This window comes from Ursus americanus, chromosome 17, assembly GCF_024610735.1.
Source record: "Ursus americanus isolate L20-20 chromosome 17, mUrsAme1.1.p, whole genome shotgun sequence".
Lineage (NCBI taxonomy): Eukaryota > Metazoa > Chordata > Mammalia > Carnivora > Ursidae > Ursus > Ursus americanus.
Genome location: NC_142143.1, coordinates 36,772,893 through 36,794,152, shown reverse-complemented (window position 1 = coordinate 36,794,152; position 21,260 = coordinate 36,772,893). Strand labels below are relative to the sequence as shown.

Sequence of the window (21,260 nt, the reverse complement as noted above, 5' to 3'; positions counted from 1 at the left end):
AGACATGGGGTTGAATTCTGGCACTGCCATTCAATTATCTGTGTGGTTCTCTTAAAATACAGGATAGATGGTGGTATTGTTATTAGCAGTGTTCCTGTTTCAGGGGTTCACATTTCTTTCATATTTCTCCGTTTTCATAACTTTGGTTGTTCCGGTAATTACCAAATTCTTTTAAAAACAACATCTTTGGATGTTTGTTATTTTCAGTATGTCTACAAAATGCAGACTGCCAATTTTATTCATTGTAATGGGTGACTTCACTCTTTGTCGTGAATATTTTTCTACAAAATGAGGGTTAATGTGCAAACATTTTATAACCACTACTGTTGTGAGTCACGTTTGATTTTTAGATGCTGTGCGTAGAAATCTGCTTTAACTAATTGCGTTTTAAAATGATGTTTCCTTTTAAAGTTTGTTTTGTGACATAACTTTTATCATTTACCAAGCTGGTAAAGTAGCATATTTTTGCTCTGTTATATTGATAAATTATGCTTATATGTGTCTAAACGATAAATAATCTTTGCATTGCGAGGGCAACCACCATTAAATAAATGAAGTCCTCTTAGAGCAGTTATTCTTTTAATACACTTTGGATTGAGGTGTAGTATTATAGTAAGCTGATACAGATCTCATTTACTTACTTTATATGGATCTTCCTTGACTTACAGTAGGGTTACATCCTGATAAGCCCATCATAAGTTGAAAACATCATTAAGTCAAAAATGCACTTAATACACCTAATTTACAGAATGTCACAGCTTAGCCCAGCCTACCTTAAATGTGTTTAGAGCACCTACATTAGCTTACAGTTGGGCAAAATCATCAAACACAGACCTACTTTACAATAAAGTGTTGACTACGTCATGTAATTTATTGAATACTTTGCTGAAACAGAGTGGTCATATGGGTACAGTATGGTTGTAAGTGTATTGGTTGTTGAGCCTCCTGGTCATGTGGCTGACTGGGAGCTGTGGCTCGCTGCCACTCCCAGCATCGTGAGAGAAGATCGTATTACATATGGCTAGCATGGGAAAAGGTCAAAATTTAAAATTCCAAGTACACTTTCTACTGAATATGTAATGCTCCGCACACCATTGTGAAATGGAAAAATCCTAAGTGGAACCATTGCAAGTTGGGAACCATCTGTAGTTGAATTCAACTTGGATTTGTTCAGCAATTTTGCTTCTATATTTTTAGTAAAATTTAACAGTAGTTTTCTTTTTTTGTTTATAAAACTTCTAGGTGAATTCCATATAAGGTATAGCTAAAAGACTGTAGTGAAAATAATGTTGAAAATTCTAGCTTATGTAGAAGTCTTGGCTTTTAAATGTTTCTCATTTTCTTAGCAGTAATTTTGAGAAGTAATTCTGAGTCAGTCTGACAAATATTTATTAAACTCTGCGGGGAGATAAGAAATATATATAGAATTTAAAAATGATTGTAGACTAAGTGGAGATAAAATTTGTGTGTAATATAATTTTTTTAAAGATTTTATTTATTTATTTGACAGAGAGAGAGACAGCCAGCGAGAGAGGGAACACAGGGGGAGTGGGAGAGGAAGAAGCAGGCTACCAGCGGAGGAGCCCGATGTGGGTCTCTGTCCCAGAACTCCGGGATCACGCCCTGAGCCGAAGGCAGACGCTTAACGACTGAGCCACCCAGGCGCCCCATATAATTCTAAAAATACTTCCTAAATAGTATATTAGGAAGTCAGTTTTTTAAAAAATGTCATTGATCGAATAATTTCCTCCATAACATAAAAGTTTACCTTTGGAAATGGCCTTCTGTATGCTAAAAGTATGTTTAGCTCTGTTGCTTCCAGTTTTCTAAAATATTTTCACCCTATTAAAGCTACCTGTTTGAGCATACAGTATAGATAAGTAATCAGAAAGGGAAGGTTGTAAAGATAGATTGATAAATCAGAAGAATATCTCATTGGAAACAGTACAGTAGGCTCCTCTTAACTGCAGTTTTGCTTTCTGCAATATCACTTACCCACAGTCAACCACAGCCCAGAAGTAGATGATCCTCCTGATAAATCATCAGAAGGTCAGTATCATCAGGTCAGTAATAGCCTAATGCTATCCCAATGCCCATATCATTCACCTCGCTTCATTTTATCACATAGTCATTTTATCATCTTACATCATCACAAGAAGGGTGAGTACAGTACAGTAAGGTATTTTAAGAGAGAGAGAGGCCACATTCACATAATTTTATTATAGTATATTGGTATAATTATTCTATTTTTTTATTAGTTGATCTCTTACTGTGCTTAACTTATAAATGAAACTTCATTATAGGTATGTATATATTCAAGGAAACATAATATACATAGGGTTCAGAATTATCTGTGGCTTCAGGCAGAAATCCACTAGGAGTCTTGGAATGTATCCTCTATGGATTAGGGAGGACAATTGTATATAAAGGCTTGGAGGCATTTGAATGATCACTGCCAGGAAGTTGATAAGTAGCATTGTAGAAATGGAATATTGGGGTTAAGCTGGGCTGGTGAGAGATATGAACACAGATAGAGGAAGTAGTTCAATACAAGGATGCCCTTGAACTGTTTAACTTGAGGTTTCTAGTGGGATATTAAAAGCTCTATCTCAGTTCTATCTTGCTAGTTGTTTTTCTGAATGACCTGGATGAAGGTGGGTGCCATTCACAAACAGGCTACTTGTGGGCCACCTGTGCTTTGCTGGACCTGTGAACTGTTAACAAATTTTGAATAGAATTCTGTCAGCATTTGACAATGAATAGATCTCTAATACAACTTCAGGTTCCTTTGTTTCTTGCAGAAATCAGGAAGTTTGCCATATTCCTGGTGATAAAAATCAGCTGGAGTTGAATAGAAGCTGTCTTTAGATGGGGCATATGCTTGGCAGTTTACCACAGTTCCCACCACACCCTGTTTCAAATCCAGTCATCTTAGTCATTTATTTTGCTTGGGTGGATCTTGAGTTTTTACACCCTTAATTTAGCGGTCTTTAAATCACATTTGTGATATGTACACAGCTGGGAGAGATTGTGATTTCCTTGCATTACAGACTTGGGGAACAAAACATCTTGGAGAGTTAGGCAAAAGGGCCCAAGAGGGTTAGTGTAGTAATTAGTATTTTGAGACAAATATGTGTTCGGTTTCTTATCTATATTTCCTTATTTATTTTTCATAAAAATATCGTGAAGAGAATATTATTCCCATTTTCTAGGTTAGGAAACTGAGATCTTAAGGAGTTACTTAAGCTTACAGAGCCAGAAGATGACAGTCAGAATTCATACCTTGATCTGTCTTCGTCCTAAATCATGCATTTCTCAAATCACTAGGAATAAGTGTTGTAACTGGTATTTTTTCTAAATACTCAGCAGTGTGTTTACAGGATTAGGGAAGTCTTAGTTTGATAAAAGTATTTGTAATAAACACTTATGGGGTTATAATAAATTAAGCTTATTGCATCAACTCCTATGGGCCATTTCTACCCAAAAAAAAAAATCATTGGTTTATTATTGGTCTGCATTAATTGATGGACTATAGTCATTGTGAGAGAATAAGTATACTGTTTCATGTGTAGACCATTTGGATTACTGGTCTCTGTCTATCTTATATAGACAGAGTAGAGCCTGTTCAGGGAGGAGTGATGCAGCTGGTGGAAACACTCAGGATCAAGGCGTGTGAGAAGCTGCTGGGAGAATGGGAAGAGGTTTCAGTTAAGACTTTTAGTTTCAAGTGAGTGGACCCAACTTAAATTGGCTTAAGCAAAGATGGGAATCTATTGACACATGGCTGAAAATCCGGGATATACTAATTGGATGTAGGAGCTCAAATAATTTCATTAGAAGCTTGTGTGGATAACAGCAAGACGTCCCTCTATCTTGAGTATAATGTACAGAAGGAAAGCAGGAGATGATGAAGCTAGAGAGGTGGGCAGCCCAGACACATGGATTTTTGAGGCTTCAATAAGGGTATACATTTATCTTTATCTGTCCATCTATCGGGAGAATATGAATCTCAATATCGCATGGGATTTTAAATTTTTATTTTAACCATGTACGCAAAGATCACACCGCTAGAGAAAATACTCTAAGAACTTTCCACTCCTCTTGTAATAAAATTCAAACTTCTTATTCTGGCCTGAGGAATTGTATCCACTCTCAGGGAATGAAATCTTTCTCCTTCAGCTCAAGCACAATACCTCCTCCTGTTTTTGGTCCTTAATTCCTTGTGTCTGCTCCAAGATCATGGTTTACAAATGGATCCCCAGCTTCAACCTCATTCTCTTTATGGCTTTTTCCTTTAATCTTATAAATGTGTCTTTTCTGCTAAAGGCAAACAAACAAGACAAAAGCAAACCAAATCAACCAGCCAACCAAATGATAGCAATAAGAATAATAGCAACAACAAATAAATACCCTGCTTTCACTCAGACTTTCTCTGAAACTCTAGGAGAGTTTTAGAATCATAGAATATGCAGCTATTTATGTCTTGCTCGTTTGGGGTTGTTTAATACATGATTGCTTGTCTATTAGTACTACTCAGCTATGCAGAGTAATTGTTCTAGAGTAAGGTGCAACATAGAAGAGAAGTTTCCTTATACTGGGAAAATTAGTGAAAATCACTAGTTCATACAGGAAGAGAATATTTGACTGTTAAGTAAGTGGATGTTGAAATTATTATTGGAAGTTTATTTAATGAGTGAAATGATGAATCTAGAATATTTAGATAACAGCAGATTATAGCTTTGAAAATAAATACATAGGAACGGACAAGGATGGATGTGTCATTAGGTTAGATTACCCACATGGAACAAGATACCAAATGATGAAGATTAGAATTAAGACCATGACCTTTCAAAGGGTCTCAAACCTTGCGTAGAAAACCATTCATGTTCATGCTTAGGGAAATAGAATTTGTTTCAGTCTTCCTGGGTGGTTTTGGTACTCAAGATTCCTTCGCTGGCAGTTGTTGCTTGACATGATCTTGATGTGATAAGAGATGCGCAAAGAAAGTGCTAAGCCAGACCAAGGAAACTGCTCTTATACTCTCGAATTTCCTCTATGCCCTTGATGTAAAAATGTGGTCTTTAAAAAAAAAAATCATAACTTAATGAGGAAAAAACTTCATTTTAAAGACTCCATTAATCTCATCCCAAGATATTTTCTTGGTGTTACCAATGAGTGTAGAGAGAAAAACTGCATCCTATGTTCAGAATAGTTTCAGGGTCATTCAAATTATTTTGATGTCTCAAATTCAAGAAAGCTTTTACAGTGCTCTAATAAGTTTCTAGAATTAAATCAGTAAAACTAAGGCACTGAGGATTCCCCTCACGTTTTTTCTGTTTGAAAATTTACACTGATTAGGAGGTTTGCCTGATGTTGAAAGTTATCTATTTTAGAGATTAAGTATTATTGGCATTTATATTCCTTCTATTTCTACACAGTTTATGCTTTTGGATGTGCGAGACTTTGACCTGTTTTGTCAGGGAGGCCTCTATTCCTTCTTTCCCCACCATACTCAACTCCCTATTCTACTCACAAACTTTACAAACTAACTTTCTAGTTAACATTTTCTTGCATCTTTGGGAACTATGTTTTATTCTCTTTTTCTAGATGTTACCGATAGTCAAATTTTACGGATTTAATTTTTTTTTTTATGATTTAATTTTTTTGCTCATCTCTTTTTCTTTGCTGTTAGCTGCTGGTGGGATGGGATGGGGGGATGTGTTGTCCTTGTCCTTAAAGGGATCCCATTGTTATTAATGAATTGTTTTATAATTATTTACTGTTTTGTCTATTTTGAGGACAGAGGCTGAATCTTACTCATATTTATTTCTAACAGTTCTCGAATAACGTAAATGTTCAATAAATTTTGTCAAATCTTGATCACATACATATCATCTCTAAATTCAAAAGGGGCTGGGGAGGCATCTCTCCTTCTTTGTTTGGAGCACTAATTGGAAGAACAATGACTTTCTAACTCTAATATATATTGTTTTCCATTTAAAACATTACAATAAAATATAGAAAAGGAAATGTGTACATCGTGCAAAAAAAGAAAAAAGGACCACAAATGACTAATTTTATCTCACAAATGGTTAGGGATGTACAGATGAAATAGATTTCTTTTGGTCGAGCTTGCAGTAATTAAGAAGATTAATATCCAGATTAGTAGTAAGAGTTTGCCAAAAGGTGTGCTCTCACGTATTGTTGTTGTGGCTCTAAATTATAATCATTTATAATTTAAAACAGTTTTGAAACAGTAATCACTAGAATTTTTTAAAAAATCAAACCATTTGATCCAATGATTACACACACTACTGGGAATGTAAGCTACAGAAATCCAAGTATCCTTATGAAAAGATATTTGTGTAAGAATGATTACTGCATCATAGTTAGTAACTAAAAGAGAGAGAAAGCAACCTAAGTGTTAATTTTACAGAAGAATGGCTGCATAACTACAATCCATCCGAATTAGGGAGCTACAAAAAAATAATGGTATCAATCATTGTTATTATCACATAGATCATAATAAGCCAAAAACAATCAAGATATGGGAGAACATATACTTTTATAAATGGAAATAAAACACTCTAATGGAACACCTAACACTTCTATTATAGTATTTTCAAACTAATAAGAACAAAACAGAGATCTTGAAACTAAGCCAGTTAAAACTAAAAGATTATGGCCGTGTCAAACCTGGGTTTGACGGGACAGGGTGACCCATCCGAACTGCAGGACTGCTCTCTTCAGAGAGCAGAGAGCTCAGGCATCAGCCCAGTCTTTCCTCCAATCTGGCAACTGTGTAAGAGCAAGGAGGGGGGACTCAGATCCTCAGAGACAGCAGCACTTCTCTCTCATTTTTACTTCCAAGTTCTCAGTTATAGAGCAAACTTTTAACTATCTATGTTCTGAATTTGGATCAGAAATTGAAATTTCAGTTGAAGTTTACTTATGCTCAGATATATATATATATTTTCTAACTTAGTCAATGAAATATCAACCACAATCCTAAACTCCAAAAGAAAAGCAAACACACCTGAAACAGCAAGACATATCAGTATCTGAAAAATTTTGTTGGTACCATTTTATCTCAGGGTAAGCCAGTATAGAGGTAGAAACTATGTCCGTATATGCTGAGGTGGGTTCTTGGTTTCATTATTGAGACAATTTATAAAGACTGTCTTCTTCTTACTGAAATATCTGGATATGTGAGACAATATTTACTTTTGACCTGCCTTTTTAGGTAATTGGCTTCATTCTACATTATTTATGGAACATAATCAGGGTTTTTCTGATTGTGGACATACTCATCTGCAGTATTTTGTTGTGAAGGTCGGCATTGAAAAATGTGCTTGAAAAGGAGTTTTAAAAATAGATAAAATGCAATTAGATTACTTTAGCTAATTTCATAGCTTTGGAAATCTGAATTGGATTAACCATACTGCAGTGTTCTAATGACCTGTGACCAATGACAGGAGTATGGAATTGGGTAAAGTTTCTATGACAAAGCATCTTTCTCCGAGACTAACAGGCACAGCATTAAGTTCTAAAAGCCCCCTCCTGGGTCTCAGTGAAGTCCCTACTGCTTCTGAGAGACTGTCTGATGAAACTGTTTCAAATTGCTGAATAGCCTTGCTAATCTTGCCTGTCTCCAATCACATACTCTGAATCCATATTCTACTCACTATGGTAAGCTTTCCAACTACTTTTCAGATAACCATACTTAATATTTGGAGTGGATTGACACTTTTGTAATAGTAAAACCATGCCTAAAATGTCTGTCTTTGTGGATACCCTTAATTATTTCAATGGCAAAGAAAAAGCATTTTATATTCAGAGGAAATAATCCATTTACTTCTTGGGTCCTTTGTGATACTATAGAGGAAAAATGAGATTACATGAAAGATAGATAGTTTTTCTGTGATGTTGATCATATTCCCTTACTTACATTCTTTCATAATTAATTTTATTGCTCTTAAAAATCTAAACTTCTTTTTTTTTTAAGATTTATTTATTTATTTGAGAGAGAGGTGAGGGGAGGGCCGGAGGGAGAGAGAGAGAGAATCTTCAAGCAGATTCCCCACTGAGCGTAGATCCTGACACGGGGCTGGATCCCAGGACCCTGAGATGATGATCTGAGTTGAAATAAAGAATCAGATGCTTAACTGACTGAGCCACCCAAACGCCCCTAAATTTCTTTTTAAATGCAGTTTTCAGCACCCCTATATACATGTTCATTCTTTAATTTAGATTTTAATTGATATACTTCATTCAAAACTATAGAAACTCTACGAGCATGACTGAAGTAAAATAATTGTAGTATTATATTACTTAGCAACATTTTGTTCTTTAGACTTTCTTTTCCCTCTTGCGATTTCAGTACTTACTTGGAGAGTTTTTAATCTACATTTATTTGTGTTTCCTTTTCTAGAGTGACATTTTAAATAGTTCTAAGATTTTAATTGGATAAAAGACATGAGCTCTACCTTTTTCTGTTTTGTATGTTATATATACATTATTTTCAGTTTGTTTCCAGTTAATACATAATTTGTTATTATAAATTAATAATTAAAGGATAATATAATTAATAAATGAAAGATAACCCACAGGTTGGCTATTTTAGATACTACTATTCAAATATTTACTGTTTGCTTGAATTGGTCTAAGGTAAATATTACTTTTGTACAATATATGAAAAGTGAATTTGACAAAGAGTATAAATAAGAGGTTGCCAACACTTAAAAAGAAGAAATATTTGAACAACTAAAACATGGGTATGAAAAAAAGTGGTGTAATTATTTGGACTACACAGTATTCCTAGAGCTAAATTAAAATCAGTCCAAGCAAATTCTAATACGAGCATCTTACTAACATTTGATTGAATTACTCAATATACTTGAAAACAAAAGAAATTTATTTATTGAATTATTCTGAATTTCACTCTTTTCCACATTTCAGAATAAGTGGCATCTTTACCCTGTTATTCTGGATTGATATATTTCTGTGCATTAATGTTGCTTATCTTTAATGTGCTTGTGCTCAAAATGTATATGTAATGTTTAATAGTCAATTATACAGATAATTTCTTTCTTTTCTCCCAGGGATAGATCATCATTAAAGGTTATTAATGTAACTGAAGCATCATTAGAGTTCTCCGATTTGGACTATGATGTTGAATATAGTGCTTATGTAACAGCTAGCACCAGGTTTGGTGATGGGAAAATGAGAAGCAGTATCATTAACTTTCGAACACCCGAGGGAGGTAAGTTCTTTTGGATGTAGGCCAAGTAAAAGAATATCCTACTCAGAAAAAAATAAGAATTAAATACAAAATGTGTTATTAAGCCTAATATCTGTCATCGTTTTGGAGGCAAAATTGCTTTTTGGTCATTTCCTAGCTGTGTGATGTTGGGAAAGTTAATCTCTCTGTGCCTCAGTTTCCTATCTGAATTAATGGAAACAATATATACCTATTTTACAGGGTCCTTCTGAGGATTAAGTGAGTTTATATTTATAAATGCATTCAGTACAGAACTTGACAGTTAGTAAGCATTTTATGTATTTGTTAAATGAAACAAAATAAAATGCATGAAGTCAGCTTTCTTTGTTCTCTATTATTCGATTTCAAGATTCTAAGCTAAATTAGAATTTCATATTACGTGTTTTATAATGGAGACTTGTTATAATGTTGTTTTCAGATACAGGGCAGTAGGCATGTTTTATAGCTGGGATAGTGTTTTACCAGTAAGAAATCCAACAGTCCTCTGCTTGGATGTTGCTGTGATATAGTGTGAGAGGGATGGCCCAATGAGCCTACAGATTTCATTTCTGACTTCTAATTAGGTGTTATTCCTAATTTAAGGTTGTTTTTTATTTTTTGTTTTTTGGGTTTTTTTTTTTGAAAAACGATGGTCATCACTTATCAAAGACAGGTAAAATTTAGAATATTTCGGACATTATTTGGAGCCACAAATACAGTTTTCTCTTCAATTGTTTGTGTTGTAGCACCAAGTGATCCTCCCAAAGATGTTCATTATACAAATCTCAGTTCTTCATCAATAATGCTCTTTTGGATGCCTCCTTCAAAACCTAATGGGATTATACAATATTATTCTGTTTATTACAGAAATACTTCAGGTACTTTTGTGCAGGTGAGACCTGAGTTTTCTCCTAGTTCTTTATTTATAGCCTTCAGTTTTTATTGATGATGATATAGACTTGGCATTGTAGAAACATCATTTATCTTACACTGATAATTATGCATAGACATTTTATAAAACTCCCATTGACGCTGAAAAAGTGTGGTAGAGATAGGTCAGATACATTTTAATCTAGCTATGCATGCTCACACATTTCAAATGCATTGCTAACAATGAAGCTGCCACCTATTTAAAATTCTGTGTATAAATATGGCCTTAATTCTACTTCTCCAAGAAGGGTTCTCTAAAGAGTTGATGGTTTAATTTACCCTCAATTATTTCTTAGCTAAATTTTTTCCCTTTTGTTTGTATACAATATAAATAGTTTTCAAGTTTGGATGTGTTTGTGTATTTTTTTTTCAATTTTAAAAATTTTCAACTGTTACAGGAGGGGTTGTTGTTATTATTTAGTATTAGATGTAATAAAACCACTAGTAATGTGATTATTTAACTTGAAGAATGCAGGGTTTTAGGGTCGCAGTTTTCTGATGTGAATGATGGTTATGAAAATAGCTAAAATGCATTTCATTTAGAGAAGTATTTTCAATTTACTTAATAGAAATCCTCTGTTTATCCAAACTATGTATTTTATAGACTTCTAATATATGAAAAGGATGAAACCGGAATGGTTGTGATTGAACCAGGAATGGAGAGAGTTGGAATATAATTTGGAAAAAAAACCTAATTTCAAAGAAATACTACAATTTACAATCTCAGGAAATAAAGCATGCTTTATTGTATTATTTGCCTTAGTGTATCTATGCTGTAGTTTAGGTTGATCAGTAAGGTCAAAGCAGAATTTTACCAGCTATCTCAGGACTAACCTAGCAGTGAAGAAGAGAAAGTCAATGTTGGTTTGGTTTTTACATTCTGGTCAAGGACCTCTAAGGGTACGGGTTGAATAAGTGTGACTACTTAAAACTTCATGCCAAAAGGAAAACTACTTTATATAAGGCATGAAGATATACATAAAAATGTAATTATAGATGTAGACTTTTTAAACAAATACCTTAAAAGCAGAAGAAGAAAGGAGGATCCTTTTTTCCCCCCTTCTATGTACATTAAGCAATTTTTCCTACTCTTTTTTGTTCTACTCTGTTTGGAGAAAAGAAATGGGATTAGTGTGCAATTTATTATTATTTTTTACACAATGTTGTTTACAAATTTAACAATGTGTCATTACATCACGCAGGCTATTCAAAATGCAGATTTTTCTTCTTTCATGCATTTAACAAAAATATTGCAAAGTGATGTCAGTAGTTCTAAATCTTAGCAAAGGTTTTGCTTCTGCACAACTTACTTTAATTCTAGTTTGGTTCTTCTTGTCCACATCTAAATAATGAATTGTAAACATCTAACTATGTTTTCAACATGATCTTATGAGCCTATTTAGTCAAAGCTGGGTATATGATACCATCCCATTTACAGTTCATCTATCTTAGAAAATGTAATCTTTTATTAAATAATCTTAAGAATGCTTTTATGTGTGACAGCTGCAAGAGGGCACAGGCTAACGATGTGAAAACATTTCTCATATTGCTTGAAGTTCATCTGTGCTTTAATTTGTTCCTCCAGTTAGTGTTAAATACAGCATCTTCACTTCCTAATTTTCTATTTTGGATTGGCAGAATAGAAGAAATCCTCGAAATGAAAAGTATATAGCAGAATAAGTGTATTGCTTTTTTCTTCCTCCTCCTCTTTCCCACAGAACTTGTAAAATACTTCATGCACGGTTCATCATATTCTGCTTTTCATTCCTGGTATCTGCTTACTTGTCTTAGCTCCTATGCCACAACAAATAACTCGAAGAAAAGGGTCATGTGACACTTATTGTTCCATCCCCCAGAGTCCTCTGGTTCTGTATCATACATAAGTTTAATGCTCAATTAATATTTTCAGTTGAAAGAACATAAAATTATTATAATGGACCAACATGACTTTTGGTATTTAGTTATAATTATGGAGCATTTGAGTTTGTAGTGAAGTGATTTTTCCTTCTTCTTACCTTCGGGAATTTAATCTCTGCTACCACTTGTTTTCCCTTCGATTGCTACTCATTGTGTTTAGTAGACTGTATTAACTCTTCCACATTTTCACTTTTACACACTTAGTCATATCTCCTCCTGTGCCTGACATAGTGTCTTATTATACTAACAAAATGCTAAATGAGTACTGTACTGGTGGATTAATCAAATTTGGAAGCTTACACTATATAACTTCTGACTGCATTTATAGATACAAAGTAGTGAGTCTTAATTCGATGATTTGAGCTGAAAGATAGTTTTTTCCAAAAACAAAACAATTGAATTGATCATCTGGATAATTGATCTGATTCCAAATGTGTTACATGTCTGTGCATGCTAAGTCACATGTTCATCAGGAATGACTTCTGGGTGATTCAAAATAATTCATTTCTGAATAGTCATTAGGTGATTTATTCTGATAGGTAGAATAAATTCTATAACAAAGAAAAATTAAAATTTATACCAAAAATCTGTATTAATATATTTTTTCATTATATACTCGTGACTTATTTATTTTATAACTGGAAGTCTGTACCTTTTGCTCACCTTCACCCATTTTGCCTACCTCCCCCCACCCTGCACCTCTGGCAACCACCCAGTCTTTTCTCTGTGTCTGTGAGTTCAGGGTTTTGGTTTTTTGTTTGTTTTAGATTCCACATATGAGTCAGATTGTAAGGTATTTGTCTTTCTCTGTTGGACATATTTCATTCAGCATTATGCCCTCAAGGTTCATCCTTGCTGTCATAAATGGCAAGATTGCTTTCTTTTTAAAAGGCTGACTAATTACCTTAATATTTTTAAGAGATACTTCATATAGGGGCGCCTGGGTGGCACAGTGGTTAAGCGTCTGCCTTCGGCTCAGGGCGTGATCCCGGCGTTATGGGATCGAGCCCCACATCAGGCTCTTCCGCTATGCGCCTGCTTCTTCCTCTCCCACTCCCCCTGCTTGTGTTCCCTCTCTCACTGGCTGTCTCTATCTCTGTCAAATAAATAAAATAAAATCTTTAAAAAAAAAGAGAGAGATACTTCATATAAACCAGCTATTCCATGTGTAAAATAGGTATGTTGAAAGATATTGAAGTTTACAGATCATATTTTGTGTGAGATTGTTATACTGTTTTAACTTTTCTGTTCCTAAATAAGCAATCACAAAATTGAGGTAGATCTTTTATTAAACTCATTCTTCCCTCCCCCCTACACCAAATACTGGCAAAAGAACCACAGAACTTTGCTGAATTTAATTTTTTGATACATTATAGAACCATCCTAACTATAAACTTTAGTCAATTTTACTACCCTAAGTTTTTCATCTAGATTTATTTATTTGAGAGAGAGGGAGAGATTGTGTGTGAGAGAGTGGGGGAGGGAGGGGCAGTGGGAGAGGAGAGGGAGAGAGAATCTCAAGCACACTCCCTGCTGAGCACAGAGCCTGATGTGGGGGCTTATTCCAGGACCCTGAGATCATGACCCCAGCCAAAATCGAGAGTCGGATGGATGCTTGGGGCATCTGGGTGGCTCAGTCAGTTAAGCGGCTGTCTTCGGCTCAGGTCATGATCCCAGGGTCCTGAGAATGAGTCCCACCTCAGGCACCCTGCTAGGTGGGGAGTCTGCCTCTCCCTCTCCCTCTGCCTCTCTTTCTTTCCTCCCTCTGTATCAAATAAATAAATAAAATCTTCAAAAAAAATAGTTGGATGGAGTCGGGTGCTTAACCAATGAGCCACCCAGGGGCCCCAGATTACCCTGTTTTTTCATTTAAATGAACTAATTATCATTTATTCTGTTTTTAGTTGTGTATCAGATATGATATTGTTTTATGTGCTTGCATATCATGTAATCCTCAAAATCTCTCTGTGAAGGAGAAATAATTATTCCTATTTTATAGTTGAGGAAGGAAAAGCTTTGATTTGAGATGATTTATTGAGGGCTACTCTGCTAGAATTGGATTTAGGTCTATAGGATGCTCAAAGTTTTGTGTGGATTGGAATGATTGACCTTTCTTGGTGTAAACGCACATTATTATTAAGACTTATTCATACTAATTGCCTACATAATTTTCAAGTCTATTTTCCTTTATTTTAGAATTTGTTTTCTTTACCTATTGGTGTTTTGTGTTTAACATATGGTCAGAAAGGAAATGATTGCATAAATAAATTCCCTAATCATTGAAAAATGCCTTAGGACAAATATAACTAGGAGTCAGGCAAAAGAATTTCAAAATTGCTCTTACTCTGCATATAGGAAAGAAAATGTGTCTGACTTCCTATTTCTCCTCATAATTATAGAAAAAAAGCCCCATTAAGGATGAATAATAACCATTTGAGTTGAGAGAAACAGGTGAATACTTTCATAATTTCTTCATCATTAACAGGAAGAAAAAAAATAAAAGTTTTTACATAACACCTAAACTTGTTCAAAAATATATGGTCTGTGTTTTGAAAAATACTTGAATGTTTTATAAGGAAAAGTGACACTGATCAGTACAGTTATAGCATTTTCAGCTGGCCACTGAATGTTCTCCATAAGCTGGGAGTTTTTACTCTTTGCTATTCTGTATGCTGATTTTATGATAAACTACCACCATCCATTCCTCTTTTAGTACCACATATTTCCAGTTTAATTATTGCGCTAAAATTTTCTATGTTGATTTTTCTCAAAAATTGACATATTAAAATAATGAGGCAACCAATTCATGGATAATAATTATTTTGAAATGTTCATGTATACTAAAACTATATTCTGAACAATTATATGTTTATTTTTCAGAATTTTACACTCCATGAAGTAACCAGTGACTTTGACAATATGACTGTATCTGCAATAATAGATAAACTGGCAATATTCAGCTACTATACATTTTGGGTAACAGCAAGTACTTCAGTTGGAAATGGGAATAAAAGCAGTGACATGGTTCAAGTACACACAGATCAAGACAGTATGTAAACAAAAAGCATTTATTAATCTTTAAGAGGATTAATTTAATACTTTATTTCAGAGTGTTTTTCCTATTTGTGTATGTTGCTAGTAAAATCTGTAATTTATTTAGACACATTTAAAAGTTATTATAGAAGTTTGAAAATGCATTTAAGGTGGCTATAAAATGACTACAATAATAATAGCCTTTTCTATTCATGAAAACTGCTACCCCTCATGAAAACTCTGTCACTTTTATTGCTTCAAAGGATGTCACAGCCATCCAGTTACAAGCATGAAAAATACTGTTGGATACATCGATGGATTTCCCAATATTTAATATACTTGTCCCTTTGCTTTTGGAACTACTTTCTTTTTTTTTAATTTAATCTAGCAACTTCCGTTTCAGCCTTTGAATCCACATAGGACTCTATACAGCATCTTTGTTCTTACTGTGATTTTGACTCAGACACCTGGAATATCTTTACTTTTTTAACCCCAGAAGTTCTTGTACGCGGCTTCAGCAGTATCCTGTTTGTGCTGAGTATTCAGAAAACTATGATGATTGAAGCGCTTGATGCTTTTTTAGGTTTCAGCGTCAAGAATACAATGATGCATGAATCATTGCCTGTTTCTTCTTGTTTCTGGTGTCCCTTTATTTCTTAAAGACTGGTCTCTTATTGAGAAATGGTATTGACCTAAACTTCTGCTGAGAGTAAGATCTCGTGTTTATTGTCTTAAGACTGTAAACTGGCAGACACGATAAGTAGGACAAGTGAAGGCTTTCCTTGTTAGAACAATCTTTTAAATAGTTTACACATTGAGTAACAGAATAATATGCGAAAAAATATGTGAAAATATGTGCTTGCAGAGTCTTTAGCAAGGTGTTTTAGTGCAGTAGGTGGTCAATATCATTTCAGGCATTCTTTAAATGCAGATCTCTCCCCGTATTTTCTCCAACCTATAAATTTTATCAGTGACTGTTATAGCACCATGAATAATAAACACTTACTGTGCACTGTTGTAGGCGAGAGGTCCTAGATGTAATATATGTACAATAATCTTTAGAAGAAGGAAAATAAAAATATTGTTTAGATAATATAAATGGTCAAATATTTAAATATCTGAGCATATATATACAGTCATACATGTATGATACATGGATCATCTCCATGTTGTAGGAAAGAAAAGACAAGAGAATATTATTTATAAAGCAATTCTCACACATATTAAAGATGACAGGGTTTATATCTTGGGTCACTTTTAATATAATTATTTTGTAATGATACTTTGTAATAGGTGGTATTTACTACATCTGCATTTAAACAATTAAGAGCTGATGGTTTAGAAGATACCATATTAACAATTATGCTCAGTTTGTGAATTTACTTAAATTTTATTTGGGGTGACTGATAATTTTTATATTTTGCACGTTACCTACCATAGTACCTGAAGGGTTTGTTGGAAACCTAACTTACGAGTCCATTTCGTCAACTGCAATAAATGTAAGCTGGAGCCCACCGTCTCTGCCAAATGGTCTAGTCTTCTACTATGTTTCTCTGAGCTTACAGCAGACTCCTCGCCACGTGAGACCACTTCTCGTTACATATGAGAGAAGCATGTATTTTGATAATCTGGAAAAATATACTGATTATATATTAAAAATCACTCCATCAACAGAAAAGGGATTCTCTGATACCTATACTGCCCAGCTACACATCAAGACTGAAGAAGATGGTAGGCTGGACCCTTTTATTGCCTATAAGCAGATTGTTGCTGTTCTCTTATTTATAATGCTTTCTGATAGAAAACATTCTTATGATTATATAAAATCTGTTTGTTCTCAAATAATTAGCCTTTCAATAAATATAACAAACTCTATACTTTTTAAAATTCATTGTCTGCTAATAAAATTAAGTCCCATTATTATTATCAAAGCCTCTTCTTTTTAATGCTAATTCACTTTTGTTTCATTTAATATTCTTTTTTTCTTTTATAGTCCCAGAAACTTCACCAATAATCAACACTTTTAAAAACCTTTCCTCTACCTCAGTTCTCTTATCATGGGATCCCCCAGTAAAGCCAAATGGTGCAGTAATAAGTTATGATTTAACTTTACAAGGACCAAATGAAAATTATTCTTTCGTTACTTCTGATAACTATCTAATATTGGAAGAGCTTTCACCATTTACATTATATAGTTTTTTTGCCGCTGCAAGAACTATAAAAGGACTTGGTCCTTCCAGTACTCTTTTCTTTTACACAGATGAGTCAGGTAAGCCGGAATCCATACCTCTTCAAATGATTTCACTGTTGAAGCCTTGCTCTCTCTTTTTAGGGAACAGCATGGAAATTGAAAGGATATTCAATTACCTATTTGTAACAGGCTTACTACTATTCATCTACTTTGCTGGACAAGAATGAAGTGCTTGTTTAAAACTACTTTGGAATGACTGAGTTGGAAATACAAAAACAAAATTACTGATGCTATTTATTTCTGAAATTAAAATATCATTTTAGAAATCTTAACTAGTGTCTTCAGGAAGCTAGAGTCACAATGATATTTTTATGCTAAAAATGTTATGAATATAAGTTTTATAATGTGTTTTCCTGCAGTGCCTTTAGCACCTCCTCAAAATTTGACTTTAATCAACTACACTTCAGACTTTGTATGGCTGAAATGGAACCCAAGTCCTGTTCCAGGCGGTATTGTTAAAATACATAGTTTAAAAATTCATGAACATGAAACTGATACTATATTTTATAAGGTAGGTTGATTATAATGGTATATGTTAATTTCAAAAATTCAAAACTTGAATTTAAATCTTTTGACATGCAGGGGAAAATGGACTGCTTTAAATTAAACAAGGACCATCTTGTTATATAATCTTTTTTTCCTACCATTTAAGGATACTTGTGGAAAATATAGAAAACATTTGTCAGATTGAAAACTGAATACTTTGAGGAGCAATTTACTTAGAATTTATAACTTCTAGATATTTACGAGTTAAGAAATAATTGCATAATTTTGTTAATGCTGGAAAGTATATAGTAAATTTTTTCAGATTATTTAAGACCTGTTATTATCTTAAATGCAGTATATTTCTATTTATTGTTAAGATAGATACCAAGTGAATGTTTTTAACCTGTCAGAAAAGTATTTATACTGGACATCTGATAATCTTCCCTGATAGAATATAATCCCACACTAATTGGTCTTTTAAGATATACCATTATGCTTTTCCTTTCAATGCTAATTAGAAATTTTGCAACACTAAATACTCTTTCCCTCCTCCATTTTTAGGTTCCAGAATCAATGAAAGAACTGATGTAACAAAGGATCTCATATATACTTGTATAATTTCTAACATTTAGTTGCCAAAATATGTTACATGACTGGCATTTATTTAAGAATTTTTTTTTCCAAAAGCAAATGAAATACTGGAATGCTCTTATTTAGTTGTAACAAGAAGAATGAAAGAACTCTGCAGTAAACATTGTCCCCAAAATTATATGCATTACAATTTATTGCTGATGGTAAATCATTTTTATGGCATATGTAGCTTACAAAGTGAATAGTAAAAAGCAAAAGCAGTGGTTAAGGTTATGTCATAAGGAACAATGGCTTTCTTTCTGGAAATCAAGATACTACTTTGAAGTCTGATAAGCTGAATGGAATTTGAATTATAGTACTCCATAAATGTGGAGTCTCTTCCCCAGAAGTGTGAAATTCTATTAATGATGCTAAGTCTCTAGCTCTCTAATATTTATCCCCGGTTGAATCTTAACAATTTTTTGTTTGTTTTATCTGTATGGGTCACTGGGAAATGCATATTATCAAAAAGGAAAAAGCAATCATGTTCTTACTGCAATCACATATTCAGACTGAATGTGCTGTACTATGGCAGTTGCTTAACTTCTTCTAACTCAGTTTCTTCAAGTGCAAAATGGGAGCTATAAAGATGCATACGTTAAAAAGTGAGGATTACAAAGAGAAAATCTGTATCAAGCATTTAGAATAATCTTTAGCACATGTTGAATGTATTGTTACCATACCAATGTAATTGTTACCATGCATAGTTTAAAAAAAGATTTAAAAAATCCACCCAGCATTGTCATAGCACTAAGCATGAAATGATGGTGTACCTTTACCTGAATATGAGAATAAGTTATATGCTAAGATTTTTAGACATCTTGATTTTTCCGTAGAAATGCTACCATTAAAGTTTTGCTAGTAGCAAACATATAACCTTTATACCATAAGTATTAAATGTACCATTTTTAATTGAGGGAATAGTTTTTCTTTAAAATTTACTACTTTTAGTTACTCCTTGTTACATCTGTTTTTCTGTCAATGTTCATAGTCTTCTTTTTTAAAACATATTTATTTATTTTAGAGAGAGAGTGTGTATGTGAGAATGGGGAGGGACAGAGGGAGAGGGAAAGAAGCAGACTCCCTGCTGAAGTTGGAACCCTAGGCAGGGCTCAGTCTCATGACCCTGAGATCATGACCTGAGCAAAAAACAAGAGTTGGGCACTTAATTAACTGAGCCATGCAGGTGCCCCTTCATAGTCCTATTTTAAGTTCCTTTATACGTACTTCATGCCACCTTTTTATCTTTCCGAGTGTATTGTCCTATTTTCCTCTCTATGTCTTCCTCTACTTCTTTGTCCTATCAATTTCTATTTCTTTTCCTTTTTATCCTTTCAAATTATATGTGGGTATGTGGAGGTAGAATAATTCCAGAACCCCCAAATATTCCTACCATTGCAGTCCATCCATTTTGGTCCACATGGAGACCAGTTAGATCCAGGTCTACTGGTAACTTGGGTTGCTCACACATATGGAAAGAAATTGTTTATTCAGGAAAAAGTTCTGTTAAAATGTTTGGAAATATTCCTGTCTCCATCTTATAACTTACTATTATGTAAATCTGGTCACTATCCAGTAAGCTGCTCACATTTTTTATTATAATCTCAGGTTCAGTCATTTCTCTGGGTACGAGCCCTTCCTAACCCAAGTCAGAATTTACCTGAGTTGTGTTTAATTTCTCCTCAGTAAACATTTGTTTATAGATTTCTGTGTTTAATATAAAAATTCCTTGATGACAGGAACCATGTATTTCTTATATATGTATCTTTATAAGCTCCTGGTTATCTAACAGTATGCTTTATAAGTAGTAAGCATAGAAGAATGAAAGGAAGTAGTGTAATACAATGAGTCCCTAAAGTTTGTGAATGACTTGGAGTATTATTTTAAAATGTGATTTAATTTAAAATGTGATTAAACTGTAAGTGCCCTGCGAGGTAGTAGTCTTACTAAATTTCTGTTACTGAAATGTTTAATAAGTCAAAGTTAGGTCAGATAAAACGCAGTATTTTTAAAATGATACCATCATATGAGGTTGTCTTCTCTTTCCATAAGGATAGCAGATTAGTCTTAACTGATCTCTCAGTTTTGACAATTATCTTTGAATGAAGACTTTATACTTAATGGTAAATTTTTCTGTGAGAATGCATATCCTTCCTGGATCAGTTGTGATAACTGTTCTGTTCCTTTTTTTCATTTTCCTAAGAGACTGGGTAAAATTAGAAATTTAGGAGTTGTCTGAGAAAATTCATGATTTAAGCTTTGTGAGAGCAGAGATTTTGTTTTATAAACTGTTGTATTCCCAATGCCTAGCACGAAGTAGCTGATGAATAAATTAATTTACATAGAATATTACTGGGTTTTAAAAAATGATTCTAGATGAATTCAAGAATAATCTAATATCACCGACCACCCATAAGTTTGATTTAAGTTGGGAACTTAAATTTTTGCAAATTTAAAGGAAGTAATCAGTATATTAATCCAAGCAAGCATTAGGGAGACAAAATGAAAACAAAATACTCTAGCATTAAAAAAAAAATTAAAGGATGCCTGGGTGGCGCAGTTGTTAAGCGTCTGCCTTCGGCCCAGGGCATGATCCCGGGGTCCTGGGATCGAGCCCCACATCAGGCTCCTCTGCTATGAGCCTGCTTCTTCCTCTCCCACTCCCCCTGCTTGTGTTCCTTCTCTTGCTGGCTGTCTCTATCTCTTCAAATAAATAAAAATTAAAAATCTTAAAAAAAAATTAAAAACATGGCC

The 21,260-nt window shown here is 33.9% G+C and overlaps 2 protein-coding genes across 9 annotated transcripts in view; one reads left to right on the top strand and one right to left on the bottom strand.

Moving 5' to 3' along the window:
* LOC148108660 (uncharacterized) overlaps positions 1–21,260 on the bottom strand; it is a 199,554-nt gene that overhangs the window by 32,265 nt on the left and 146,029 nt on the right. The gene's annotated exons all lie outside the window — the stretch shown is intronic.
* PTPRQ (protein tyrosine phosphatase receptor type Q) overlaps positions 1–21,260 on the top strand; it is a 258,211-nt gene that overhangs the window by 113,649 nt on the left and 123,302 nt on the right. For 5 of the 8 annotated variants that reach the window (XM_045779834.2, XM_087868894.1, XM_087868895.1 and 2 more), the window contains 6 exons: positions 9,102–9,262; positions 10,006–10,151; positions 14,987–15,155; positions 16,580–16,870; positions 17,133–17,408; positions 17,750–17,901. In XM_045779834.2, coding sequence (XP_045635790.2) covers positions 9,102–9,262; positions 10,006–10,151; positions 14,987–15,155; positions 16,580–16,870; positions 17,133–17,408; positions 17,750–17,901 — 1,195 coding nt within the window. The other 3 variants (XM_087868896.1, XM_087868898.1, XM_087868900.1) reach the window with 3 other exon arrangements.